The sequence below is a fragment of the Odocoileus virginianus genome, chromosome 31 (genome assembly GCF_023699985.2).
Source record: "Odocoileus virginianus isolate 20LAN1187 ecotype Illinois chromosome 31, Ovbor_1.2, whole genome shotgun sequence".
Classification (NCBI taxonomy): domain Eukaryota; kingdom Metazoa; phylum Chordata; class Mammalia; order Artiodactyla; family Cervidae; genus Odocoileus; species Odocoileus virginianus.
Window position 1 is genome coordinate 40,970,785 of NC_069704.1, and position 27,469 is coordinate 40,998,253.

A 27,469-nucleotide genomic window follows, 5' to 3' on the forward strand; every position below is an offset into this window, starting at 1 on the left:
AAGCACTTTATGTACATTAACTTGTTTAACCCTTGTATCAACCCCATGAGGGAGGTACTATCACCAGACCCATTTCACAGATGGGGAAACAAAGTCTCAGAGAGCATAAGCAACTTCCCCAACATCATACATCCAGTAATGAGCACAGCTGAGGGACATTCCTGATGGCCCAGTGACTAAGACACTGTGTTTCCAAAGCAGGGTGCCTGGGTTCGATTTCTGGTTGGGGAACTAGATCCCACATGCTGCAACTAAGACCAGGCACAGCCAATAAATAAAAATAAACATATATATTAATTTTAGAATTGCGGTGCTGGAGAAGATGCTTGAGAGTCCCTTGGACAGAAAGATCAAACCAGTCATCTTAAAGGAAATCAACCTTGAACATTAATTGGAAGGACTGATGGTGAAGCAGAAGCTCCAATACTTTGGCCCCCTGATGTGAAGAGCCAATTCACTGGAAAAGACCCTGATGCTGGGAAAGACTGGGGGCAGGAAGAGAAGGGGTGACAAAGGATGAGCTGGCAGGATGGCATCACTGGCTCAACGGACATCAGTTTGAGCAAACTCCAGGAGATAGTGAGGGACAGGGAAGCCTGGCATGCTGCGGTTCACGGGGTTGCAAAGAGATGGACATGACTTAGGGACTGAACAACAACAAATATATACACTCAAAAAAGAACACAGCTGAGAGTCAAACCTAGGCTTAAACTCTGGCTTTTAAACTTATGCCCTTAACCTCTATTCCCTGTGGCCTCCCCAGGCCTACCCATCAATTCTACCCAACAGCTGTACAAAGAAAGAGCATCAACTTTCCCTCCATCCTCGGAGCCCCACGCCGTTCAGTGCCCAAGAAGAGGGATTCAGGGGTGGACTCAGCCCAGGCCTTGCAGAGGAGGGAGGAGATGGGTCATCTCTGCCCAGTTGGGGAATGGGAAGTAGGGGTCAGGGAAGGCCTTACAGAGGAGGCAGAATTTGGGTTGGACCTTGAGGAAGAGTCAGGAAGTCAGAAAGCAGGGACGGGAAGGAGGGCGGATACGCCAAACCCAAAAAACACTGTATACTCTTATCTTCTTGGCTACTCTGCAACAGTTGACTCTGGTGTCCTGAAAGCACTCTCCTGCTCCTAAAGGAGTTCCCTTTGTTGCCTGGGAAACACTGTAAATACTCTTCAGGGCAGCTGCTAATCACTTGCAGCATAAAGACTTAGGGATCCTCAGAGAAGTCCTCCAAAGTGATTCTTTCATCTGTTTGACATCACCGAGACTTTCGTGATTGTACAAGATAAGATTACATATCACGTGCATTGCTGGCAATAAGCTGAGAACTGGGAGGCGTGTGAAAAACAACCTTTCAGGAGCCAAACAGATGTCAAAGTCCATTCGCTAAAGCAGTTGGATTTATTTAAGGTGTTCTGTTGAAAGAGTAGACTTTGGAGTCAGATAGTCCTAGAATTGAGTGCTGGTTCTACCACTGCTACCGGAGCAAACTTGGCCAGGTCTACTTCTGCCCTTTAAGCCTCGAGACCCTCCTCTCTCCAGTAGGGATAACAGTACCCGCATCATGACACCGCTATGAGGAATAATGAGATCATGCATATAGGATGCCAGTGCTTTGCACATAATTGGCCACAAGGAGTGGCTGTGACAATTTTATGATGCCATCTTCTTCTATTCTCCCCAGCCTTTAAATGTTTCTGTCCCGACACTTCCATCTTTCATCCAGTTATAATTCTACGGCTTCAACTAGGGCCATGGGTATGTTTTGTGTGTGTGTGTGTGTTAGTAGCTTAGTCGTGTCTGACTCTTTGTGACCCCATGGAGTGTAGCTTGCCAGGCTCCTCTGTTCATGGAATTCTCCAATCATGCCTTGGTTAATCTGAATTTTTTTTTTATCTCTAGCCTACTCCCGGGAGCTCTGGGCACACCGCTAAAAAAGGATGGTGAGTCTTGTGGGAGTTATGGAGGGAGCAGGCTCAAGGCATACAGAGGTTTCTAAGGCAAGGCCACATGGCCACTAGAGCAGGGGTCCCCACCCTAATTGCCAGTCCATGTTAGCAACTGGGCTATATTGTAGGAGGTGAACAGCAGACAAGTGAGTGAAGTTTCATCTGTATTTATAGCCACTCCCCATTGCTCACATTACTCCTTGAGCTTTATCTCCTGTCAGTTCAGCCATGGCATTAAATTCTCATAGGAGAACAAACCCTACTGTGAACTATGCATGTGAGGGATAGAGGTTGCATGCTTCGTATGAGAATCTAATGCCTGATGATCTGAGACTGTGATGCTAGCGCCGGGGAGTGGCTGCAAATACTATCATTAGCACAATAAATGCAATGCACTTGAATCATCCTGAAACCATCCCTCCCACCCCGGTCTGTGCAAACACTGTCTTCCATGAAACCAGTCCCTGGTGCCAAAAAGGTTGAGAACCACTGCTCTAGAGACTAGGGCCAGCCCATGTCAGCCCAGAGCAGGAAGGGAAGAAGTGGGTCCTGACAAAGTTGCCTTCTGACAAAGCAAACCTCCTAACAGGAGAGAAAGGATGCTCTACCCTCCTCGGTGCTCCCCAGGGCCAGGGACTACATCGGGCACCTGTGCATCCCCAGTGCTGGGCCCAGAGCCAGGCACAAAGTGGCCAGGCAGCACTGTTGCTGAAGGGCACTTAAGTAGTTGTTGGAAGAACAGGATAGGCTTTGGAGTACACAGTACTGCAATCGCAGACTCTGATATCATAATCCAGGTTCTACAAGATCCTGGGCAAGTTAGTTTTTCTAAGTTTGCCTTCTCATATACAAAATGAAGCCAACAGGAATTCCCTGGCAGTCAGGTGGTTAGGTCTCTGTGCTTTTACTGCCAAGGGCTCAAGTTCGATCCCTGGTCAGGGAACTAAGATCCCACAGGCTGCATGGTGCAGCCAAAATAATAATAATAATAAGGCTAACATTAGCACCCAGCCTTTAACGTTGTGGGGCTAATTAAAAGACATAACACAGAATTTAACACGTGCCTGGCCAATCACTATGCTCAGTACTCATTACATGTTGTTATTATCTGTGGTGAAATTTCCAAATTCCTCAGTAGAGGAATGAAAGAATCCAGGGCAAGGTCAGTACAAGACAGCAAAAAAGACTGCAATTTTTAAGTTAGATTCAGAACAAGAAGAACAAGGAAGGGGTGGGTTCACTGTTGAGGGACAATGGTAGAAAGCTAAGCAAGAGAGATAGGGAATTACTCAACTCTCAATGAAAGTTTGTCGTAAAAAGGGATGATCTTCAAATTACAAAAAGTAAACATCATTTGAAAAGAGAAGCTCAATAATATAGGAGGAGAGTCAGCAAGCGCCTATTTAAATTGGCTTTTGTCTCTAGACTCAAAAATGACATCAGAGGACATTCAAATAACTTGCAGATGTGATCCGTGTCTGTAATCTTGAGAAGTCAGAACAGAATCTTTCCAATTTTCAAAAGGGGTGTGTGCGAGAATGTGCGCATGAGTGTTCTGGGAGGAGAGTTTGGAGTTTAACTCTGGGAATCACAAACCATGGAGTTCAGTGCTAATCCCCAACTCAACAGATGGTCTGTGACCATTTAAAATAGACGGCCTGTGACCACTTAGAAAAGAAACACTTGATTGCTAGGAGCCAGTTTGGGTTCACTGGAAACAAGACACATTAGACAAATCTTACTTCCTTTTTAAAAGGGTTTTTACCAACTGGTGAAATAGTGCTTATGTTTGCTAAGGCAATCCACCCACCTATTTGGCATTTATTAATCACTTCCTGTGCCAAAGACATAGAGATGACACAGGCCTGGTCTCAGAAGTGGCTCCTACTGTGGTTGGTCAACCCAGTGGTGGCCCGTGGTTGACTGGTAATGACTCTTAAAGTAGTCATTGCTAGTGGAATGGCTCTGCCTGCAGCCTGCAGATTACTGGGTCAATGTCAATTCAGAGGGAGACCTTGGGATCTGCTTTGATTCATGTCCTGTTCAATATTTCGATCAAAGGTTGAGTTCGGAAGACCCAGAAGACAAGCATATCCAATGAGTTCATGACAGAGTGAGAATGGCTACTTGGTGGATGGTGGAATTCTGATTCAAAATGATCTTGAGACCTGTTGGAACAAGCAATGTGACTGATAATAAAATCTAACCCAGCTCATGGCTGCACTAGAACATTAAGTACCAAGTTCCAATCAAGAGAAATAAAGCCTGAAAAGCTGTGGGTGCAATAAAAATATGAAGGACACAGAAGGCCCAAGGGTGGGTGAGAGGTCCAGACTCCATGAGAAAAGTCTGTGAATGGATCTGAGAAGCAAGCAAAAAAAATGCCTGGCACATAGTAAATGCTCTTCATGAGTTAGCGTTTGTGTACAACTATCAGTAGAAGCCTCCCATCCTCCTGGGCTTCCCTAGTAGCTCAGATGGTAAAAAATCTGCCTGCAATGTGGGAGACATGGCTTCAATCCCTGGGTTGGAAAGATCCCCTGGAGCAGGGAATGGCCACCCACTCCATTATTCTGGCCTGGAGAATTCCATGGACAGAGGAGCCTGGCAGGCCACAGCCCATGGGATCACAAAGAATCGGACATGACTGAGCGACTTTCACACTTTCCCATCCTCCTGTGGGGTGAGTGAGTACATCCCCCAGGCAGGTCATTCACAGCCACAAGGACTCAGCTCTCCTACTCGGGGGTCCTGGCAGAGGAAGTAGTGCTCAGTTACCTTCTCCCCAGGTGTGACCGAGATGCGCCATACACAGTGCATGTGGGCAGAGTAGCCGTTGGGGTACTCAGGGGAGGAGAAGTTGCCTGTGCTGTCCTGCAGAGTCTCTCCACAGGCTGTCAAGGAGAGGAAATGATCAGATTGCTTGCTGTAGCCCCAACCTTCTGGCTTCTCGTTCTGAGCCCTGGTGCCCTTTGGGGGCCAAGAGAATCGTTGAGCAGAGGAAAGAGTCTGGGATGGTTCTGTCCCTTTAAGTTCCACCTCCTTCTCCTCTTTTCCTACCTAGTGCCAGGGATGCCCTGTTGTCAAGGCAACAAGGCTTCCAGAGTTAAGGTCAAGCTCCTTGGGAGGGCCTCACTCTGTCTCACTTCCTGGGAATTGCTCCACATGACCCCCCTCCCCCGGCTTTTTCTGTGCCCACTGCCCGTCACTCTCAGAGACCCTCAGAAGGTGGGTGGCTCGGCACCTCCCCACCAGATCTGAGCTTCAGTTTGGGTCTGTAACTTGAACACTGCCCCTACCTGGGTGCCCGCTCCCCAGAAACCAGGCTGCCTCCGACTTTTGTAAGTCTCACAGCTTCCACCTTCTCGGCCCCAGGGCCCGCCCTGCACGCCACCCTGCCCCTGCCCTGACCTGGGCACTTGTACAGCTTGCGGGCCTGGGCAATGTCTCCCTTGCTGAGTCGTGTCCTCTGGCCGATGGGGGGCTTCACCCCATTCACCTCATACTTGGGAACGATGGTGTCCAGAAAGATGCCCCTGGAGAGGAGGAGAAGAATTCCAGCCGGGGTGAGAATCCAACGGAAGTAGGGCAGCTCGCCTGCATGCACCCAAGGTCACGACCCTGCCAGAGCCCAGACATTCCTCAGCAGGGTCGGGGACGGGTGGAGACATCTCACCCTGTCATTACACTGCCCACTGACCAGCTGCCACCCTGCTCCGTGGCAGCCACGCCACAGGGCCTGGGGGAGCCCCGGAAGACTTGGGAGGTCGAGAACACAGACCAAGGAGGCCCTTGGGGACCCACCCGTGCCCCGGCTCCGTCTGGTCCACCTCCCAACCCTGGGAGACCTCAGACCCCCTTGTCAGCCGTGTCTCAGCCCTGCTTCTGAGGCTCCTAGTGCTGTCTCAGCCCTGCCGACACCTCTCCCAGGACTACACAGGGCCAGCCCTTCACCCTTCCTGATGGCACCCGGGACAAGGCCAAAGGACAGGCTCCACTGTGGCCAGACCAGACCCCGAGACAGCCCCTCCAGCTCCTGATCCATCGTGTCTCCTGTCCACCCAGGTCCTGCCTGCTGGGTCACGGGTGTTTCCATCTGGGAAGATCAGAATGCAGGGAGAGCAGGCAGCCCTACCCTCCCCAGGGCCCCTGACTCACACCCAGCTGGGTGGACCTCAGCAGGAACTGGGGTGGGACTGGTGGGAAACGGGTGGTCTGTGGGTGGGGGCTGGGGTGACCTCACCACCCTTCCTTGGTCTATTCCCTCAGGTCCGGAGGCAGGAAGAGAGGGTCTAGAAGGAGCGACTGAGGAGAGGGGAAGGGCCAGTGCCTGGGAGGGCAGAGATGGAGGAAGAGGCAGAGCCAGGCGTGGGAAAGGCCAGGCGTGGCAGGGAAGGGAGAGCCTGAGGGGGGAGGGGCTGATTCCCAGCCTCTGCTGCGGAGCTGGGATGGCGAGGCTGCGCCAAGACCACTGGGGGTTCTGCCTGTGGTTTCTGGGAACCTGTGCTTACTCACTCAGTCCTGTCTGACTCTTTGCAATATTCCCTGAACTGACTCCATCAGGCTCCTCTGTCCGTGGGATCCTCCAGGCAAGAATACTGGAGTTGGTTACCGTTCCCTTCTCCAAGGGATCTTCCCAGGCCAGGAATCAAACCCAGGTCTTCCCCACTGCAGGCGGATTCTTCCTGTCTGAGCTACTGGGAAGCCTGGGCTCAGGACAAAGAGTAGGTGTCTATGTGCTCACCAGCTAGGGATCGGGGCTGACCCAGGGAGGAGCCAGCCTTTGTATAGATCAGCCAATTGCAAAAAGGCAGACCCACCAGAGAAATGCGCCCCCTTTGCCAGATGGTTGAGGGAAAAACTCAGCTCCTTCAGGCTGATACAGCTCCCGGGCCAGGGCATCCCATGTGCTTGGGCAGCAGCTGGGTTTCAGCCTCCTGGGCCCACTGTGCCCAGTACTAGGTGAGGAACCTAGGCCCTGGGAGTCCCAGTCCTGCCACAGACCCACCGTGGAAGAGAACAGCAGGGCAGGCAGCACCCATGGGTCCTCTGCTCCAGGGCCTCAGCCCCCCAGGGGCCCACTCTTGTCCTCACTGACGACCCCAGTGGGGCAGGCTAGTACAAACTGGGAGGTCTACAGAGGGCAAGGCTGGGCTGCCCCAGAAGAGGGGGGCCCCCATCTCTCACCTGGAGAATGTGTTCCGGGCATAGTGCATGATACTGTCAAAATCATAGGTCTCCCCCAGGGACTCCACCTCCTGGACCTCCATCTTCAGGAAGTTATACTCCTGCCCTGTGAAGACCAGGAGAAGGGAGTGTGGGAGGGGGAGGGCGGGGGCGGGAGGGGGCAGGTCTGTGTGGGTTGCAGTGCTACCTCTTTAGGGTGGGGGATGGGGTCCTCCCTGCTCTTGAGAGGTGACGCCCTACCTGGGGGTCCGGCAGCGGCCCAGGGAAGCCTGGGGGAGAGGCGGGTCTCTAGAAGAGTCTGTCCAGCAGGGTGTAGGTGGGGTGAGGATGTGCTGGAGAAATGACTCAAGGGACTGATAGGAAGGAGGCGCCCATTTCTAGAACCACTGGGGAGATGAGAGCAGTGAAGAGGGGAGGAGAGGGAGGAAGCAGGAAGGGAGGGAAGAGAGAGCATAGGAGGGAGAAAGGAGAGAGAAAAAACCCTTTAGAGGACAGAATAGGCAGAGAGCTGAAGACTGGGTAAAAGTGAAGAGAAAGGCTGGGGCAGCATGGAGAAGGGGCCGACCCCTCCCCAAACCCCACCCTGAAGGCCAGGTGGGTTCTGGCTGCTCCAGGCAGCCCTGAGTGCAGGACCTAGACCTGTCCGGGCCCCCATCTGACAACGGATTTGTGGTCCCTGAGCTGCTATTGACCCAGAGAAGATGCTTCGGGGGAAGGGTCTGGACCTCAGGCAGGGCTGGGACTGTAATACCACGTTGAGCAAAGATGATGGCTTGAGGGGGCAGCTCCCACCCTGATCAGGGACCCTGGAGGGGCAGGCAGAGGTCTGTACCTGGCTGGATGTTCTCGCGCACGATGGAGACGTGGCGGTCTCGGTCGGGTCGCGTGTGCTCGTGCCAGAAGCCGATGACGTGACCCAGCTCGTGGACCACGATGCCAAACTTGTCACAGTTCTTGCCGATGGAGATGGCCTGGGGGCCCCCGCCACGGCGGCCCACGTAGGAGCAGCACCTGGAGGGCGGGGCCAGCTCAGGGGGGCGGTCCCGAGCTGGGGGAGTGCATCCACTCAACCTGGAGGGCGGGGCCAGCTCAGGGGGGCGGTCCCGAGCTGGGGGAGTGCATCCACTCAACCTGGAGGGCGGGGCCAGCTCAGGGGGGCGGTCCCGAGCTGGGGGAGTGCATCCACTCAACCTGGAGGGCGGGGCCAGCTCAGGGGGGCGGTCCCGAGCTGGGGGAGTGCATCCACTCAACCTGGAGGGCGGGGCCAGCTCAGGGGGGCGGTCCCGAGCTGGGAGGCCGAGGAGCAGAGGGGCGGAGGGGGGCCCCCGAGCGCGGGATGCCCGGGCTGTGTGCTGGGGTCTGAGCCACGACTGGGGCAGCTCCTGGGGAGACGCCCCCACGGTGGGAGGGGACAGATGACCCAGGGCCGTGCCCGGGCCGACGGCTGCAGTGCCCAGGACCGAACACGGGCTGGGGCGATGGCCGAGGGTACCACGCCCAGGGGCCCCTGCTCACCCGCACGGGCGGTAGGTGAACACGATGTAGCTGTCCTCGTCCGTGCGCTCCAGGAAAGTGACGCAGGTGTGCTTCTCCCAGTGCCTCATGGCCTGCCGGAAGACTGCCCTCTGGCTGCCTGCGGGACAAGGGAGGCCAGGCTGTCAGTGTCCAGGTGGGCTCACCTCCACCCTCTGCTAAAAAGTCAGCCATTCATCAAACAGGCAGAAGGCACAACTCACCACCACGCAGGAGGGGGCCGCCCCGAGGCCGGGGTGGGGTGCAGGCTGCTCGAGGGCCCCACCCCCAACTGCCCCCACCATCATGCTCACCAGTGAAGTTGCCCCCAATGACAAAGGGGATGACTCCATCAGGCCACACCCGCTCTGGTCTGGACGTGGCTGCCCGCCGGCTCCGGGACCGGCTTCTCCATCTCCCATGGCTTCTCCTCTGAGGCTTCGTGCTGGTGTTCTGGCTGTTGAGGGCAGAGGAGTTTCCTGAAACTGAAAAAGGAAGCCATTGGTAGCAAGGGCATGAAGGGCAGGGGGAAGCAAATGACAACCGATCCTCATTGTCCAGGGGTTCTGTGCTTGCCCACTCACTACCATTTGTAAACCCCCCCAAATCAAGACCATCAGCTCTTTCCTAGTCACTGGCTGGGATGCACAGAGCAGTGGAAAATGAGTCACACAATGTATATGATCTGGGCTGAGCCTGAACAAGGGGACAGGCTGCCTTCCGGTTTCGGCTCATTCTGTAGGTATCTTTTTCATCATTTAGTTAGCGCCACTTTTTTTTTTTTTTTTTTATGCCTTTTCTTAGTGATTTCACTGTCTAAAATGACTCTCCCCCTAACTTCCAAGTGCAAGAGGGCTGGGATGTATATAAAGAAAATACCTGTGTTAGATAATCTTCATTCAGGCTTGACTTACAGTGCTGTTGACCATGAGTTCAGTGTTAATAAATCAATGATATAGCAAATAAGATGTCTTTAGATAGAAACACATATATGACTTGGTTGTGTGTTAACCAGTTGATGAAAATGTGACCAGAGGCTTGTAGGAAATTAATCTTGAATTTCTCCTAGGAGTAATGGCTCAGAATTCACTAATTCAGTGTTTGCAGTGACTTTATGGAATAACTCTAAGGTTATAGTTATAACCTTATAACTATAAACTGTAACTACCATGAAAAGTAAGAATAGACTACAAGTAATAAGACAAGAGTGGTGTACTCGTTTCCCTGGACCTACAGGGAACCTGAGACTAGGAAGCATTCCTGCTCAGCTAATGAAAGTGTTAGTCACTCAATCACGTCTGACTCTATGTGACCCGATGGACTGCAGCCCACCAGGCTCCTCTGTCCATGGGATTCTCCAGGCAAGAATACTGGAGTGGGTTGCTGTGCCCTCCCCCAGGGGATCTTCCCAACCCAGGGATCAAACCTGAGTCTCATGCAGTGCAGGCAGACTCTATACTGAGTGAGCTACCAAGGAACCTTCATAATTGTGGCGCATACAGAACTTGATGTCTTCTTAAGTATTCCCAAGTACAGATCCTCATTTGACACAGAAGCTCTCAGGCTGGACTGGGCAAGTGTCACTACCTACATTTGATAGATAAGGAAACTAAAGCCTAAGACTTGTCCAAAGTCAGATGGTAAGTGGCAGGTACAGGTGATCCCAATCTCCATTCAGCTTTCCCCTGTTTTTCCTCTTATCCCATGTCTCCTAGTCCCCCCACTAAGGTCAAATAAGCCTTGCCAGTTATCAGGCTACCAGGTCACCCTCCAATGCCAGCTGCTCACTGGCATAGTTTGACCTTTACTCCATGGACTGCCCCAGCGAAGATCCTCCCTCATGCAGACTGGACAACTACCCAGCACCACCAGAGTGTGCCCAGAACAGGTCCCACGTGAGAATCCCCCACTTTGGCAAGGGGAGGGTTATCTGTGAGCAGGACCACGTTGCAGAGCAGTGAGAAGGCTGGACAGAACTAAAAGACCCCAGGGCCTCTATCCCACCCTCCCCTCCCCCATTTACAAGTGCCAGGCTGGCTGGGAGGTGCTTGGACCCACCCCTGACCTTGAAGAGCTTCAAGTCCAGCTGGGGAGAGAGAAGTATAAACAAGTCATCGCAGTGTGGTTCGACTTGTGAGATGCTAATAGTATGAGCCCAGGGCAGAGAGAGCACAGCAAAGGTGGCCTGGTCATGCCTGGGAGACGATCAGGGAAGATTCCCAAGAGAAGCTCTTGAGATGGGCCATGAAGGATGCGTGCTGCTACTGCTAAGTCACTTCAGTCGTGTCCGACTCTGTGCGACCCCATACATGGCAGCCCACCAGGCTCCCCCGTCCCTGGGATTCTCCAGGCAAGAACACTGGAGTGGGCTGCCATTTCCTTCTCCAGCGCATGAAAGTGAAAAGTGAAAGTGAAAGTGAAGTCGTGTCCGACTCTTAGCGACCCCATGGACTGCAGCCCACCAGGCTCCTCCGTCCATGGGATTTTCCAGGCAAGAATACTGGAGCGGGGTGCCATTGTCTTCTCCGGAAGGATGCGTAGAGGCTTGCAAAATGGGAGCAGGAGGAGAGGCCAGGAGGAACTGTGGTGTTGAGCAAAGAACTTCAGATTTAGAGTGTGAAGGCTTGGGTTCCTGTCCCAGTTCCGCCACTGACTAGCTCTGGGATCTTGAGCAAGCCACCTTACCTCTGTGACTCTTGGTTTCTGTACAGACAGTCTCTGATTTATGATGGTTTGACTTACAGTGTTTTGACTTTATGATGGGACGAAAGTGATCCACACTCAGGAGAAACTGTACTTCAAAGTTTGTATTTTAAGTTTCCTAATAGTGATAGGCAGTATCCTCTCCTAAGATGCTGGGCAGTGGCAGCAAGCTGCAGCTCCCCACCAGCCACACCATCATGCCGGGAAACAACCCACATACTTGCAACCATTCTGTACCCAGACCATCATTCTATTTTTTACTTTCAAGACAGTATTCAATAATTATATGAGGGATTCATCATTTTATTATAAAATAGGCTTTGTGTTAAGATGATTTTGCCCAATAATAGGTGGCTGTAAGTGTCCTGAGCACCTTTAAGGTAGGCTAGGCTGAGCTATGATGTTCAGCAGATTAGGTGTATTAAAAGCATTTTCAACTTAAGCTATTTTCAATTTATGATGGGTTTATCAGGATGCACCCCATCTTGGCTCAGACAATAAAGAATCTGCCAGCAATGCAGGAGACTTGGGTTCGACCCCTGGGTCGGGAAGGTCCCCCAGAGGAGGGAATATCTACCCACTCCAGTATTCTTGCCTGGAGAATTCCATGACAGAAGAGCCTGGCGGGGCTGCAGTCCATGGGGTTGCAAAGAGTTGGACACTACTGAGCAACTAACACTCTGACTTTTTCACACTTTCAGCCCAATCATAAGGTGAGGAAGATCCGTGTCTGTAAAGTGGGAGTTGTCAAGTTAGATAAGGCTTTTGAAAATACTTCATAAGCTGTAAGCAAAAACAACACGGGTGCTTCACATCTGGGTATGTCTACAGTTGCCACGGCACTGGGGAAGGGATAAAGATACACCAGGAGAAGACAAGCCCTTACGCTGGATTCAAGTTCACCACCTCTGTCCTGGGACGGCCTGGCTGAGAGCAGAGGGGTTCCCTGTTTCTCCACTTCTGGAACCCGTTTCTGGGACAGAGGAGGGCTGGCCCGTACCGAGTGTACCTGCAGCTTTGATGGAAGATCTGCGGGTTGCATGCTGTCTGAGATCCGCAGCCTGCTGCACTTGGAAGGCCCTCAAGTCCTCCTCGTCCAGGGCGATGTCTCCAAGGAAGGCAGCTGGAGAGAGAAGAGGCCGGAGAGTCAGTCCCCTTGTGCAGCACTGACAGCCTGACGCCGTGGCCACCGCCCCTGGCCCTCAGTGCAACTGTAATCCTCAAATGCCTTCTAAGGAAGAGGAGTAGTGGGGGGCCAGCTTTGAGGATCTTTTGGGAAGCTCAAGCTCATTTTTCAGTTGAAATCTCATCAAAGCTGATGCTCAGGCCCCACCAGACTCCTCAAAGACAGGGTCATTTCATGTATTCCATCATTCTTTAGCAAAAGCCTAGTAATGTCTCAACAGTAAAGAATCCACCTGCACAGCAGGAGATGTAGATGGGGGTTGGATCCCGGGTCAGGAAAATCCCCTGGAGGAGGAAATGGCAACCCACTCCAATATTCTCGCCTGGAGACTCCCACCAGCAGAGGAGCCTGGTGGGCTACAGTCCATGGGGACACTAAGAGTCTGAGCACACAGTAAGAACCTACTGTGGGCCTGGTGCTACTCTAGCGATTAGCAAGACAGAAGTGGTCCCCACTAGCCTGTAGGAAACTGACTTTCAAAGATATACAAGTAAACAAAAACAGAGGTGGAGAATTCCAGGAAGGGATGGGTATTACCAACAAAATCAAAGGCGTTAAGAGGACAGAGTATCTACTTTGGGGGTCCATAACCTTGGCATTGTGCTGGGGATATGGACTTCACTGGACGATTGCCATTTCAATTACACTGAGGGGGACCCTGTGAATAAAAATGGGAGCAGATAAGTGTGGTAGGGAAGTCAGGACACCTGATGGGCTTGGAGGAAAAGGTTTAACAGTGATTCCAGTTCTGAGTCTCAGAGTCCCCTCTTGGGAGGGAGAAAGATCTGGGGGGAAAAGTGTCCCCCACCCCAAGGCGTTTTGATTTCTGGTGCTGTGGGGAGAGGTTTCCTGAAGGGTGTATGCCCAGCAGTGGGATTGCTGGGTCATATGGCAGTTCTATTCCCAACTTATTTTAAGGAATCTCCACACTGTTCTCCATAGTGGCAGTACCAGTAGGCATTCCCACCAGCAGTGTAGGAGGGGTCCCTGTTTTCACACCCTCTCCAGCATTTATTGTTTGTAGACTTTCTGACAATGACCATGCTGACTGGAGTGAGATGACACCTCATTGTGGTTTTGATTTGCGTTTCTGTAATAATGAGTGTTGCTGAACATCTTTTCACGAGGTTTCCAGAGGGATGGACTAAACGGTCCACTTTCTGAGAAATACAGGGGGAGCTGAGCCCTTTGGAAAGTTCTTTGGAAGGTGCTCAGATGCAAGCTTCACGCTGGGCTGCCGTGGGTGGGGGGCAGGAGGGGCGCTGGAGGTGGCGCAGAGAGCAGCCTCCCGCAGATCCACCCACAGCAACATCTGTTTCTCATCCCAGTGCTACAGAGGCCTGGCCGGCAGCGTTACACAAGCTGTTCTAACCTTGAGGCCCTGCACACAGGTTTTTCCTCACCAGCTGGCCCGCTGGGTGGACACACACACACACACACCCCCCCTAGTCATCACCACAGCATCACACACAGGAGTCAGTGCTCCGCCAGACTCATGGTGACATCCACACCTGTGCCATCCAAAACAGAGCTAGAAAAGTCACAGAGACATTCCTGCACACACGAGCAGCACCCACAGCACCCACACCACCCCTTCTGGCAGTGGGAGGCACTCGATATACATTTGTTCAAGTGAAGTGTCATGCTGACATACTTCAGGCTTGCAAACATGTGCCAACAGACACTCACTCTTCGACAGGTGTGACCTGGAGCTGCCTGGCAGAATGTGGAATGACTTTAGCAGTTGTCCAGGCCAGTGTCCCATTTTACAGATGCGGAAACCGAGGCCCAGAAGGGCGATGATTTAATGGAGATCATGCTGTTAGTCACTACCAAGGCTGAATTTATACCTCAGGCCTCCCAATTCCCAGTCCAGTGCTCCCTGCACTCGAGTTTGTCAGCTTGTAGAACCCACATTCCAAATTGTTTGTTTAGTTGCTAAATCATGTCTGACTCATTTGCGACCCCGTGGACTGCAGCCTGCCAGGCTCCTCTGTCCATGGGATTTCCCAGGAATACTGATGTGGGTTGCCATTTCCTTCTCCAGGGGATCTTCCACCTTCCACCTCCTGCATTGGCAGGCAGATTCTTTCCCAATGAGCCACCAGGAAAGCCCCATATTCTAAATACATATACACAAAAATACTCATTCTGAAACACACATCCACCAAAAAATATACACATCACAGACAGTCCTAAAACACACATGCAGAAGTTCCAACACATACAAACCAACTGCAAGTTCCAAACCCGTTAAGCCAGTAATAGTAGCAATAATGACACCTTATGTAAATATCTGCTGAAATTTGCCTTGTGCTTTCCTGTTGACGAAGTGCTCTCACATTAATGAATTCATTAATCCTGGCCCACCAGGGGTATGCCCAATAAGCCAAACTCCAGCCATATACTTGCCAAGGAGCATCCCATTGCAAACTCTTAGAGAAATAACCTAGTGGTTAGATTTGAGCCCTCCTCCCTGACTTGAGCAGGCCTTCCTCGGTGGCTCAGTGATAAAGAATCTGCCTACAATGCAAGAGCCACAGGAGACGCAGGTTCAACTCCTGGGCTGGGAAGATCCCATGAAGGAGGGCATGGCAACCCACTTCAGTATTCTTGCCTGGAGATTCCCTTGGATAGAGGAGCTTGGCGGGCTACAGTCCATGGGGTTGCAAAGAGTCGGACATGGCTAAAGTGACTTAGCATGCATGCTCACACCAGCCCTGACTTGAGAGATCAGAACACTTGAATGTGAGACGGGAAACGACTTGGCCAAAGTCACCAACTGGTAAGTGGCCCAGAATTTCTTCTTCCACATGGGGAAGATTTTCTTACTGAAAACATCACCCTTGGTGGCCTTGGCTCAGCAACTGGTGGGATAGCAATACAAGGTGCTTCTCAGCTGACATACAAGGGCGGTCTGAGCAAGGACATGGGATGGGAGATAGACCCCATGGAGCTGGTGGTGAGTCCTGTGTGCTAAAGTTTACACACACCCACTGCCACGTGAATGCCCCTACACCTTGGCTCTCTTTGCACCTCTGCACAGACACTGTACCCCCTGTGCTCACACCTGTAGGCATCACCCCCTGTGCTCACATCTGTAGGCATCACAAGGATTCAATGTGACTGGATATTTAAACTCATCTTCGGACACGGCAGCAAAGAACAAGGTCTTTGGAGTCAGACAGGTCTGCTTTGAATCTGTGTGATTACTTCTCACTGACAAGTCACAAAAATTCTTCTAAATCTCAATTTTCCCCTACATAAAAAAGGAGCTAATAAAAGAATCTGTCTCCCAGGATAACTGCACAAAATAAAGCATGTAAAGAAAGCATCCAGCCCAAAACCTGGAGCATAGTAAGCACCCACTAAATGGTCACTGTTAATATCACCCCAATAATAGCCCCATGGTCTCAAGGTCAGCTCTCTACTTTCAAGGCCATACAGTTTTCATACACACAGGCCTCTGGGCTCAGTGAAGCCCCTGAAAAGCAGAACCTTTAATTCCAAGTACAGAGGCCACAGAACTGTGCTGGCCTGCGGGAGCAAGGCAGTGTGGAGGGCTAGGTGAGCAGAAGGCAGGACCAGTCCTGGGCTAGGCTAGAGGCCCCGGGCTAGTCTAGCAGCCCTGGGCTAGTCTAGAAGTGGAGCACTCACTGTCAGCAGCGCCCAGTGGTGTGAATGTCATGACTGAAGAATGCGTGGGAACTGAGGGGGGAGGGTTGATGGGATGGGCAGGAGAGCCTTATGGCCACGGGTTGAAGGCCCTGACCATGTGCAATGCCCTCCAGGGCAGTGAGGGAAACTGGATTCTGGAGAGTCCAGGAAGCCCCTCCTCACCCAGAAGGAAGGGTCAAGGTCAGAATAGTAGTTGTTTTCAACATGGAATCAAACGTTTTGTTGTTTTCAGGTTTTAACTCAGCCAGGAGCATTTATGAATGCTCCAGAGCCAGTGCCTCCACCTCAAGCAGGAGATGAAAGACATCAAGCTGCATCCTTTGCACACATCCTTCAGTTGGCCTTGGGACTCCACAGAGTCGCCTGCCCTTTTGGAAGGACGGAGAGGAGCCTGGCTGGTGTGTACCAGGCATCCTATACAGGTCCCACCCATCACATAAATGCAGGCTTCTAGCAAGCTTCTAGCTGGGGGAGGACATGCTTATGTTCCTGCAAGTGTTTGTGTGTGTTTAGTCGCTCAGTCTCATGTCTGACTCTTTCTGGCACCATGGATAGTAGCCCACCAGGCTCCTCTGTCAATGGAATTTTCCCAGGCAAGAATACTGAAGTGGGTTGCTATTTCCTCCTCCAGGGGATCTTCCCTACCCAGGGATCAAACCCAGGTCTCCTGCATTGCAGACAGATTCTTTACCACTAGTGTCACTTGCGAAGCCCCCCTGCAAGTGTTCGCATGTACTTACTCACAGGCATACATTTACACACAGGGGCATATTTGCACATACACATGTACTCAGGAGTATCCACATGCACAGCTGAACAGACTTGCCCATAAAGCAGGGACACACCCACAGACGTGTAAAAACACACTCACTGCTTCCCTGTGCAAGCCCCAGTTTTTCAGATACACAAAGAACTGTATGCGCACACCCCATTTCACAGGCCACACCCCCTCACTGAAGGAGAGGGGTGCCTTCAGAAATGGAGAGAGAAGAGAAAGGGAGAGTAGCTGAATCCCTCGGCTATTCTTAGGAGGTCTTTAGTGATACACTCTACTACGTCCCCTCCTCCCCCAATATCTTCTCCCCAAATCCCTGGAGAAACTAGAATTTCTGAGAGCTGCTTCTTCCAGGAGAGTCCCATTGTTTCCCCGTTCATCCCGAGTCCAGGGAGATTATAAGACTTTTCCTCCTCCCTTGGGGCACCAAAAGAGAAGGTGACTCATGGAGCAGGGGTATAGGTGGGTGGGTGACTCATGCAGCATGTCTGGAGGGGGGAAAGTGGTCTGGCAGGAGAAGGAATTGCTTCTCAACCTCCAGAGCCTATAATCTAGCCCTCTGAGGCCCTGTGAAGTCCAAATCTGGGTTACAAAGCCCCTGGGATGAGGATGGTGAGCTACTAGACCACCTGGCCTCCCCACAGCATCTCTGAGCTGCCAACTGAGGCAAAATTAAGGTCCTTGCTGGCTCAGGAGCATCCCTGTGGGCTTCTCCGCTGAATGGAGCAGCTGCGTCCCAATTCTTGCCTCTATGGTCTCTCCCAGAGCCCTGAGTCATCTGGAGCAGCCAGAAGGAACTGGGAATCTTGGGAAACGGTTTCCTTGATGGTTTGGCATCCTAGCGTACAAAAAATGAGGGCTGAGTCGCAATCTCCCCGGGAGAGAAAAAGAGGGCTTGGTGGAAACAGCTCTGAGCACACACAGGCTACTTTGGCTTCCTGCCCTTTGCTCTGGTCTAGCCAGAACCTCTCCAGGGTCTCAAGGGTCTTAATTCTGTCCTTACTGCCAACAGTAACCATAACTCTTGACAGTCAGAAGAAGGAGAGGGAAGAGAAAAGAGCTGGAGAGCATCAAGCAGGTACAGCCAGGTGCATTCAAAGGAAGTCAAGACAGACACCATCTGCCACCAGCATCTGGAGGTCAGGGCTCAGCTGGGGCAAGAGGTGACGGCAGGCAGGAGAAGTTAACACCAACAGAGGAAAGAATCTGGGGACCTGAGGCCCAAGGGTGCTGATATGGGGTCTTAGGAGTCAGGCAGGAGGGAGGAGGGGCTGTACCAGTCACACTGAGGAGGGAAGCCTGCCCTGACCCCAAGACTTGGCCTTGTCAGGCTCTCCTGGCCACCCCTCGGCCTGGCCCAGCTCCCCACGAGCCTCACTTCACCCTAGTGGAGAACTTGCTCCAAAGCCCTCGTTTGAAGTTCCAACTCAGCTAGCCCCACCCAGCCAGCATGAAATCTGAGACTGGGATGGAGCCCTGAACCTCCGCTGCTCCAAAAAATTGCTCCAATTTCCAACTGGTAGTGAAATACATCAGCCTGGCTTCCTTCCTATTCTTTAAGGCCTTGTCCAGCTCTATTTCTCCATGAAGATCTCCCAAACCTTCCCGGTGTGCCGTGATCACTGTTTCTCCGCCAGCACCACTACTATGGAGCAAGAGGCTCTTTGAGCCTTTAAGGGCTTTCCCTCCAAGGTGGCAGGTAAGACATCTTGTTTTGTGCAGTTGGTTCATCCACAGGTGTCTTGTGCCCCCTTTGGACTGTACGCTCTTTGAGGGCAGGGAGTCTGGCTTATAATTCTATCTCTCACAACATCAAGCCTGATGGCCTGGTACCTTTCCGTAATGGTATTCTCCAGGCAAGAATACTGGAAGGGTAGCCATTCCCATCTCCAGGGGATCTTCCTCACCCAGGGATCAAAGCCAGGTCTCCTGCATTGCAGGCGGATCGTTTACTGTCTGAGACACCAGGGAAGCCCAGATGCAGGCCAGGTGAATGAATAAATGACACAGGACGGGATTAGGAAGACATTCTCTTTTCCTGAAAACCAAGCCTATTTTCTCAGAAAAAAAAAAAAAAAAAAAAAAAAAAAATGAAGTGTGTGAGGCACAGAAAACAGGGGGTAAGCCACCAACATTTATTTAGTGCTTCCTGAGTGTTAAGCTCTAAGATGCCTTTTATATGTGTTCTCACATTTAATCTTTACCACCAACTCTACGGCGAAACGTATTATCAGTTTCATTTTACAGGTGAGAAAAGCAAAGTCCAGAGATGATAATTACTGTTCCCAAGATATTACAGCTAATGAGTTGTGGGTCCAGGATTGAGAGCTATGTCTGCCTGCCTGCAAAGCCCACACTCTGGCCACTTAGCCTTATGTCCACCCCAAGCCCAGTGAGAAAGATGGAGGCTAACGTCTGGTTTGCTCACAGCCCAGCAAGCGTGGAGGAGGAAGGGCTGAGTGAGGGTTTGGCTTCTCCTCCTCCCACTGGAAGGTCCCTTATGCCTGCAGTTCACTCTGCTCCATCACCCAAAGAGGGGTCCCCTGGGTCAGAACCAGAGCAACCTGACCCCCAGTCCCTCGTGCCACACACAGGTATGTCTAGAATTCCAAGCACCCCGAGTCATTCCCCTGGCCCTGACTATTTGGAGACAGTCTGAAATCAGAGGCTGGAAGTCGAGGAAAGGTTCTGCTATCTTATGCCCTGTGTCTTATCTTGTCCATGGTAGCCTGTTCAGGGTCATCCAATCATGCAAACGGCTGGAGTGCAAGACCATCTGGTCACTCTGGTTGGAGGGGGGGGGGGGGGGCAGGGGGGAATCCCTCTGGGCCCAGCAGGAGTGAAGGGGTTACACCAGGTCTTCATGGACAAAGAACACACACACACACAACCCCTCCGGGGCCCTGACCTGGGCTCATTAACCTCCAGTGTCTGCAGGATGGAGAGAGCTGATACACAGTATCTGAGTTCCGTTTTTCCCCCTTTCCACCACCACTTGGCCTTGGCAGGGGCCTCTGGCACACAGGGACAGAAGTCAGTCCCAGTCCTGAGCTGGCTTCTCTGACTTTTGACAGCTGTCTCTAAGGTCTCACTAAACTGCTGCTGCTGGTGGGGAAATGGGATCCCCAGGGGGCATGATCTCAGAGGATCCCTTGAAAAAAAACTTCCTTCCACTTGGGCTGGGTGTGTGGGGGGGAGCTCTCAGGAGACCTGCTTCCTGGGGATGGAGGCCTCCCGGAACCCAGCCGGACAGATGTGCAGCCGCTAGGGCAGCCCAGACAGACAGGATGGAAAACACCAGTATGCTGGAGCCCCGGATCTGGCAGAAGGGAAAACTGCGTGTACACACACACACACACACACACACACACACACACACAGAGGAGTTTGGCCGGAAAAGTTTCCAGTAGAAGGAAAAGCCTCCTTGGCCACAGGTTTCCTCCCGGTATCCCGGGAGGAACCCTTCTGGGGTCACACCAGAGGTAGCCACTGGGCAGCTCATGCCAATCGCTGCAAAACTTCAGTCCCTAAAATTCCCCCAGCCACCCCCCCACTCTCTCCCTCTTTCTTTTGTTCCCTACTGCATTGCCAACCAGGCAGCTCCCGGCTTCCCACACCGGACTGTCCTCCCCCGAACCCTCAAGCAGCCGGCGCCTCCCTCCGGGCCCCGGGCCGCCCGCGTCCGGCCCTGGCGCCCCGGGGCCCGACCGGCGGGGTGGGGGCACCTACCCGCCTTGCAGGGGTCTTTGTAGTTGAGGGGCTCTGCGTCGTCCTCCTCCCCCAGGTCATAGGTGTAGTCGGCCAGGTCGAGCGGCCGGCCGGGGCGCGCTAGCAGCAGCAACCAGAGCAGCAGCGGCAGCGGCTGGCGGGCCACGCCGGGCATGCTGGCGGGCGCGGCGGCGGCGGCGGCGGCGGCGGCGGCGGGGCGCGCCCGGACGCGGGAGCGGGCGAAGGGGGACGCGGAGGACTGGCGGCGAGGGGAGGGCGCTCCCGGCCGCCCGCTCTCCCCCCGCGCTCTCCCTACCTCTTCCCCTTCCCTCTGCTCGCCCCCCCTCCTTCCTGTCTCCCGCCCCCTCTCCGGCCCGGCTTCTCCGCTCTCCCTTCCCTTCTTTCCGTCTCTTTCCTTCTCTCCCTCCCTCCCTCTCCCCCTCTTTAGGGAAATGAGCTCGCTGGAGGGCGGGTTTTCGCCTGGAGCTCGGCCCCCCTCGGGGCCGGGACGGAGATCGGCCGGGCCGGGACACACGCCAGCCGGAGGCGGGGAGGGCACGGAGCCGGCCGGCCCGGAGGGGGCTCCGGCGGCGCGGGGCGCGAGGCGGCGGGGCCGGGGAAGGGGCGCCGGTGCCCGGGGTGTCCGGCCCGAGCCCCCTCCTGGGCCTCCGGACACGCCGTCGGGTCGACCGTGCAGCCTCCGCCCCGCTCTGGCCCCCCTCGTCTCGGGCTGCGTCTCCCCGCCTGCGGCTGTCGCTCTCTCGGGTTCTTGGACCCTCGCTCTCGCCCATCTCGGTCCCTGTCCCTCTAGTTCGGTCCTTCGGTCTCTCGCCGTCTCCGTCTCGCTCCCTCCCTCGGGAGACGCCACTGGAGGGCGCCTGGAGCCCGCGGATTACTCCCCAGTCTCCTCACCCTGGGATGGGGGAGAACGGGAAAGCCGGCTTGGCGCCCCCAAGGCTCTAGCCTTCCCCTGGCCGGCCCCCACCAAAGCGGGGCTGTGAGAGGACAGACGAGGTACACCCTTCGTTTTGCAATCAGGATGCTTTAATCTTTGGTGGTAGGAGCCCCCTTGGGCCCTAGGGGCTGCTTCTCCTCTGCCCACCTCTCCCCACAGCTCCCATTTCTCCAGGGCCAGTCCCAGTGGAGTCGACAGGATCTGCTTTCTGCCAGTCCGCACAAGATTCCTTTGCTCCTGGATCTTCGCTGTCCCTTTGGGGCTTCCTGAGGCCCTGGGAAGCAAAGAAACACTGTTTATTATGTGAGGGGGAAGGAACGGAGCGGGTGTTTGTGAACCTTCCTTCCCAGGAGCTCCGTAGGTGACCCCGTCGTGTTGGGTCCCCCAGTGCCTGGTCAGCTGACATGAAGAGGTGGCCCAAACCCTCCAGGGCTGCGTCTGTTCCCGGGCCCTGGAGGTCACAGCTGCTCACCTGACCAGTCCTAGATGTAGTATATGGGCACCTCGCCACACAGGGTGCTCACGGTCCTGCCCAGGAAGGCCAGGTCCCCAGGGAATGCTGAGCCAGCATCACGGCCCTGCTCCGGGCCCAGCTTCGAGGAAGGCGCTGGAGGCTTGGCCTGGAAAGAGCATCTGGTTGGGAGCTGGGAACTGAGTTTCTGTCTCACCTGTGGTCCTTCACGCGGGACCTCAGGTGTGCCAGGCCGTCTCTCTGTGTGAAGAAGGTGTTGTGCTGGAGTCAGAGCCCCCAGCGGGTATGTGGGCTCAGCTAACGCCAGCAGCTTGGCTGCGGGGCGGGGATGGGGAACTTGGCTAGGAAAGGCTCGGTGCAGGAGGATCCAGGGAGGACATTCTCCTGGCAGTCCCTGGGGAGCAGCGTTTTATAGGTGACAAGGTCATCGTCTAAAACGCTCCTGCCAGCAGCCCTGGGAAAAGCCAACCCCCTCCCTCTTACCCATACGCCCACCTGGAGATTCTGCAATTTTTTAGTGAGAGCCTCGAGACTCGGGATGCTCTGCGGAGCCACCTTCATGATGTAGCAGCAGGTTCCGGGGGCTGGCTTGTAGGCAATCAGGAGCTGGGCATGGGAACATCCGAGGGTCAGTTAGTAAGGCGCTGCCTGGCTCACTCCTAACTCTGGTCCTAGGCCATCCCCTCTAGGTTGGTCACTGGAAGGGGTCATACTGGAAACTGGGGCTTAGCAAAAGTGCTGGGGGTGGGGAGAAATGGACCTGTGGGAAGGCCACAGCTGAAGACGTCTAGCACAGAATTACCACTGGTTCCCTAGTCTTGGGATCGAGAGGTCGCGCATACCCACCCGCTGGTAGTCATACACCACCGTGCCGGCGGAGCCAATGGAGAAAGTGGCGGAGGTTCCCAAACGCTCACTCAGGGCCAGGCGCTGCTGTGCCTCCGGGCCTGCGATGCTCATCTCTAGAACCTGGAGGAGGGCGTTGTGCTGCCTGGCGGTCCTCCTTCCCCGCTCAGTCCTGCAGCTCACGCCCACCCGCAGTTCCCTCTGTGCCGTGCTGTGCTCGGTCACTGCAGTCGTGTCCAACTCTCTGAGACCCTATGGACTGTAACCCTCCAGGCTCCTCTGTCCATGGGATTCTCCAGGCAAGATGACTGGAGTGGTTTGCCATGCCCTCCTCCAGGGGATCTTCCTGACCCGTAAGAGATGGAACCTGCATCTCTTATGTCTCCGGCATTGGCAGGTGGGTTCTTTACCACTAGCATCACCTGGGGAGCCCCAGTCCTTTTTACTCAAATGCTATTCTTTCTTCCCTGGGAGCTCAGAGAGGCCCAGGGGAACCAGGCGCTGGAGGGAACAGACTGTCCAACTGTGGGGTGGGGGCTGGTGAAAAAGCCCAGGCCAAGTTTGCCACCATGTTTCCACCTCTGTCTTTCCCTGAGGTGTCACTTGCCTCCTCCCCTCATTCCCCGTGGGCAATTTTATCTCTGCCCACCCCATCCCAGGGCCTCTCTCTGACCTGCCCTGTATCCACTGCCCACCCCATCCCAAACCTACTCACCATCTCTGTATGTTTCTGGCTCATGTGAAGACCCATGAGCAGGGCCCCTACGACCACCACGACGACAAGGACCACAACCACAACCACGATGAGAAGGCGTTTGATGTTCACGGGACAGCAGGGGATGCGGAGCCGGCCCCCGGGGACTGCTGAGTAGTCCTGACATGTGGGGCAGGTGGGGTGACAGGTGTGAGGTCATGAAGATGCCCCTTCTCCCTGCACAACCGGGACACCATCCCACTCTCTCCCGGGACTGAACAACCAACACCATGGACGTGCAGAAGAGGGCTGAGCAGGTTAGAAGCTTCCTGGAGGAGGGGGCCTGGATTCCAACAAGCTCATAGATGCTTAGAAGTGAGGTCTAGATTGAAGAGACTCAAGAGAGCCTGTTTCACCAGTCTTACCTCCTGCTGTTTCCTCCAAACCTCTGACATCCCAGCCACACCCAGCCCCTCTCAGTTCCCTTCCAAATCCATACTTTTAGGCATATGATCCCTTCTTCCAGCAATGCCTTCCTCCTTCTCCACCTGGTGAGCTCTGGCTTGTTCGTCTGGAGCCTGCTCAAATGTTAGTTTGCAAAGCTCCTCCCCCACTGCTCTCTACAGTCTTTTCCACGGACCCCTTTGATGGCTCGCAGCCCCTTGTATGGGAATTAGTGGCTGCTGAGTCTGCCATTTCAAGAGTCTCTGTCTTAGTGGTTGGTGTCCCTGTCTTAATTTAGCACAGTCCTAGGTTAGTTGAGTGAATGAATTTGGGTGAGGAAACAGGCCCAGAGAGGTTGGAGGAGGCAGAGCCCATCATACACAGATATACTCTTGCACACGTACACACACACACATACATGTACACATGATCAGACTCACCGGCGGGCTCTCAATCAAGACCTCTTTGCTGCCCACATCCATCTTGCTGTAGACACCTTCCCTCCTCATCTCTGAGTACGACTAGGGTCTTATATGTGCCAGCATGGACACAGGACAGAGGTAGAAGACCCAGCCCCTGTCTGCCAGCCAAGCCCTCAGCTTTGAAGCCTGTTTGTTCCTGGCCCTCCAGGGCCAAGGGCCCGATAAGCCAGCTGCAAGAGCACCTGAGGGCCCTTGGCCCTGGCGCGTGAGTCCTCTTGGCCCCAGGGAAAGCAAAGCTGGGTGAGCTGAGCAACCTTGCCCTTGAGAAATATACACCTCTCACCGTGGGTGTCTTCCTGGCATGCCTGCCATTCTTGCTGGCACCTGCCCCTGCCGTCTTATAGCTTTTCCTGTTCTTCTGCCAGGCTGAACCTCTTCGGCAGCCAAGAGCCAGTCCCAATGGGTCCACCATACTTCCCAACAGATTTGCCCCCAGAATTGCCTCCACATTGCCTCTGGAGCCTAAGCTCCAGGAAGGTGAAATCTTGTGGACCCACAGGAACAGTACCAAAGGCATGAGGTGCTTTGGCATCAGTGCAGGGTTTCACAAATGGTTCATAAATTCCCTGGGAGTGTCAGATTTTCAACTCAAGTATACATGCCTTGCCTCCTCCCATCTTGTACCTAACCTCAGACATGCCCCTGGTCATTCTTTCCCAGATTCTGAAAACTGTCCCTTCTAGTTATAAATTCTTACTAACGTGCAGTTTTTCTTTCTTTGTATGGGCTTGTTTGTAAGCTGAAGGCTTTTTCTCTTTCACCTGATGTTACCTTTTTTGCATTTATTTTTAAGTTGTATTTATTTATTTGTTTATCTTTGCTGTGCTGGGTCTTCATTTCTGCTTGCAGGCTTTCTCTAGTTGAGCCAGCAGGGGCTACTCTCTAGTTGCAGTGCGTAGGCTTCTCTTGTAGTTAATTCTTTTGTTGCCTAGCACAGCCTCTAGAGTGAGTTCTCAGTAGTTGTGGCACACCAGCTTAGTTGTCCCAGGTCAGGTGGGATCATCTCAGACCAGGGATTGAATCTGTGTCCCCTGCATTGGCAGGCGGATTCTTAACCCCTGGGCCACCAGGGAAGTCCCTGCAATTGTTTTATGCTTAATTTATTTTCCAGAGCATACATTTTTGCTTCTCCAGTTTCTTCTGGGACAGCTTTCTCTTCTGCACAAGTTCCTGTGCAAGTTTAGGGATAATTGGCTCTTTTCCTGGTCAGGATCATCTCTGTGTGGCAGGGGGAGTCCACAGGGGTTAATCAACTGTGAGCTCTGTGAAGTTCTGTGCGGCATCTTGGGGGCTTGTTGACCAGAGAATCCACATCGAAACCCTTCAGTTCAGCATTACTGTCTGCATTTTTAAGCACATGAAGCAAAACTCAGCATTCTTTTTGGGTCGCCAGCCCTATGTTTAGCCCTGCTGTTTGGCTTGGGCACGTCAACCAGCTCCACAATTGGAACAAGGGAACAGCACATATTGCTTCTCTAAAGTGACATCCTTCAAATACTTGGTGGCTTTAGGGATATACATACCCTTGATAGCCTGTGCCATTTCACGAATATTCCTAAAGTGAACACAAAGATTTGAACTTCTGGATTTGCATGTTTCTGTGGGTTTTCTGCATCAAAGAAGGAGCAAACCATTTTCAGAGATCAAACTGGAGGTTTTTGTGTGTTTTTTTTTTTTTTTTTGGCTGCACTGGGCACTTGAGATCTTCTGTCATAATTGTGGCAGCAGGATCTATCTCCTTGATCAGGGATTGGACCTGGGCCCCCTGTATTGGGAGTGTGGAGTCTTAGCCAATGGACCACCAGGGAAGTCCCAAGCTGGAGGCTTCTGATAGCAGTTCCTCAGCTGACAGTTATGCCCAGACAGCCCTGCACAGGGCTGGTGGTGGTGTCTGATGGGGGTCCCCATCTCCTTGTCCTTGAATCAGCCCACTTGCTTAATGCTGCCTCGCGCCCTACCCTCTCAACATTCTTCTTTTTATATCCTCTGTTCCTGCATTTGCCCTGAGGATGCTCTTACCCAGATCTAAACTGCTTCTGGATCTTCTCCTCTCCACCCCTTTCCTGTCTCTTTCCCCAAAGTCATCTCTGTTGCTTTGTAGTACAAAACCACGTCAATTAATGACAGCCTCCTTTCTCTCCAGCTCCCTCCGCTTGCTGGGCCAAGTGGTCTCTACATTGCCTTCACCTCTGAACTTTAACTCGAGTGTCAGTCAGAGCCCCACACCTCACTCCTCTCTTGGCCTCACCCCATTCTCCTTGTACTTGAACTCCAACACTTCACCCCAATTCCTGTCCTTTGCTGGGTGCCCCCTCCCACCGTGACCCTGCCCTTCAGTCACGAGCTGGCCCCCAACTCTCCAGCCCTGGCAGATTCCGTTGTCTCCACGAGGACCCCCTCTCCAGCTAGAGAGCCTTTAGCCTCCAGGTTGCACAATGGCATGGTATCCAAGTTGAGAGTCCCAGAAGAGAAGCTCCGGAAAGGAGAGAGAGACAGAAGTGTTTGTTCCCATCACTCTCCTCACCCCCAACTGCCACTTTAAATATTTGCCTAAGCCTCTAGCAGCAAGTGTCCTAGGAGGAGGGAGAGAGAGGGATGGGAGTCCAGGAAGAAGGAGGGAGGAGAAGCATCCTTCTGGGACTGTATGCAGCCTCAGCTGCTGCAGGTGCCAGATGCGGGAGACAGCCCGCCTGCCGTGCCTACCCCTGCTGGCCCCAGGGCCCCCACTCCCACCCCGGTTGTCCTGGCAACACTGGGATTGATTGGCTGACTCACGCGCACTGGACCTGAGCCAGGTGGGCAGTGGGCCAGCGGGAGAACCAAGGAGAATGGCAAGCATCTCAGGGGTCCCTGTGGGCATCCTGGGGGTGGGTGGGGCA

At 53.5% G+C, this 27,469-nt stretch overlaps 2 protein-coding genes across 6 annotated transcripts in view; both read right to left on the reverse strand.

Moving 5' to 3' along the window:
• The window catches only part of BMP1 (bone morphogenetic protein 1), a 46,514-nt gene extending 24,959 nt beyond the window's left edge, over positions 1-21,555 (reverse strand). Inside the window, exons 1-8 of one of the 5 annotated variants that reach the window (XM_070459696.1) lie at positions 20,719-21,093; positions 12,360-12,473; positions 8,962-9,126; positions 8,651-8,768; positions 7,968-8,146; positions 7,136-7,241; positions 5,360-5,484; positions 4,727-4,842 (exon numbers count right to left, since the gene is read on the reverse strand). In XM_070459696.1, the coding sequence (XP_070315797.1) occupies positions 4,727-4,842; positions 5,360-5,484; positions 7,136-7,241; positions 7,968-8,146; positions 8,651-8,768; positions 8,962-9,126; positions 12,360-12,473; positions 20,719-20,872 (1,077 nt within the window). In that variant the 5' untranslated portion in view covers positions 20,873-21,093. Of the gene's footprint in view, positions 1-4,726; positions 4,843-5,359; positions 5,485-7,135; positions 7,242-7,967; positions 8,147-8,650; positions 8,769-8,961; positions 9,133-12,350; positions 12,474-20,718 lie in introns of all 5 variants that reach the window. The other 4 variants (XM_070459694.1, XM_070459693.1, XM_070459695.1 and 1 more) reach the window with 4 other exon arrangements.
• A 164-nt stretch (positions 21,556-21,719) lies between these two features.
• On the reverse strand, positions 21,720-24,657 carry SFTPC (surfactant protein C). Its single transcript, XM_020899923.2, has 6 exons — positions 24,549-24,657; positions 23,686-23,844; positions 22,971-23,093; positions 22,620-22,730; positions 22,125-22,272; positions 21,720-21,926 (listed from the first exon to the last, which is right to left on the reverse strand). The coding sequence occupies exons 1-5, from the start codon at positions 24,615-24,617 to the stop codon at positions 22,135-22,137; spliced, it is 600 nt and encodes a 199-aa protein (XP_020755582.1). The 5' UTR covers positions 24,618-24,657; the 3' UTR covers positions 21,720-21,926; positions 22,125-22,134.
• Between the last annotated feature and the right edge of the window lie 2,812 nt (positions 24,658-27,469).

What these genes read in the sequence shown, in the direction of transcription:
- SFTPC (XM_020899923.2), bottom strand. Translation starts at nt 24,617, where the DNA reads ATGAGGAGGGAAGGTGTCTACAGCAAGATGGATGTGGGCAGCAAAGAG. An exon ending in TGGTGTATGACTACCAGCGG is followed by an intron (nt 22,731 to 22,970) that starts GTGGGTATGCGC and finishes TCCCATGCCCAG; the next exon opens with CTCCTGATTGCCTACAAGCC. An exon ending in AAAAATTGCAGAATCTCCAG is followed by an intron (nt 22,273 to 22,619) that starts GTGGGCGTATGG and finishes TGCTCTTTCCAG; the next exon opens with GCCAAGCCTCCAGCGCCTTC.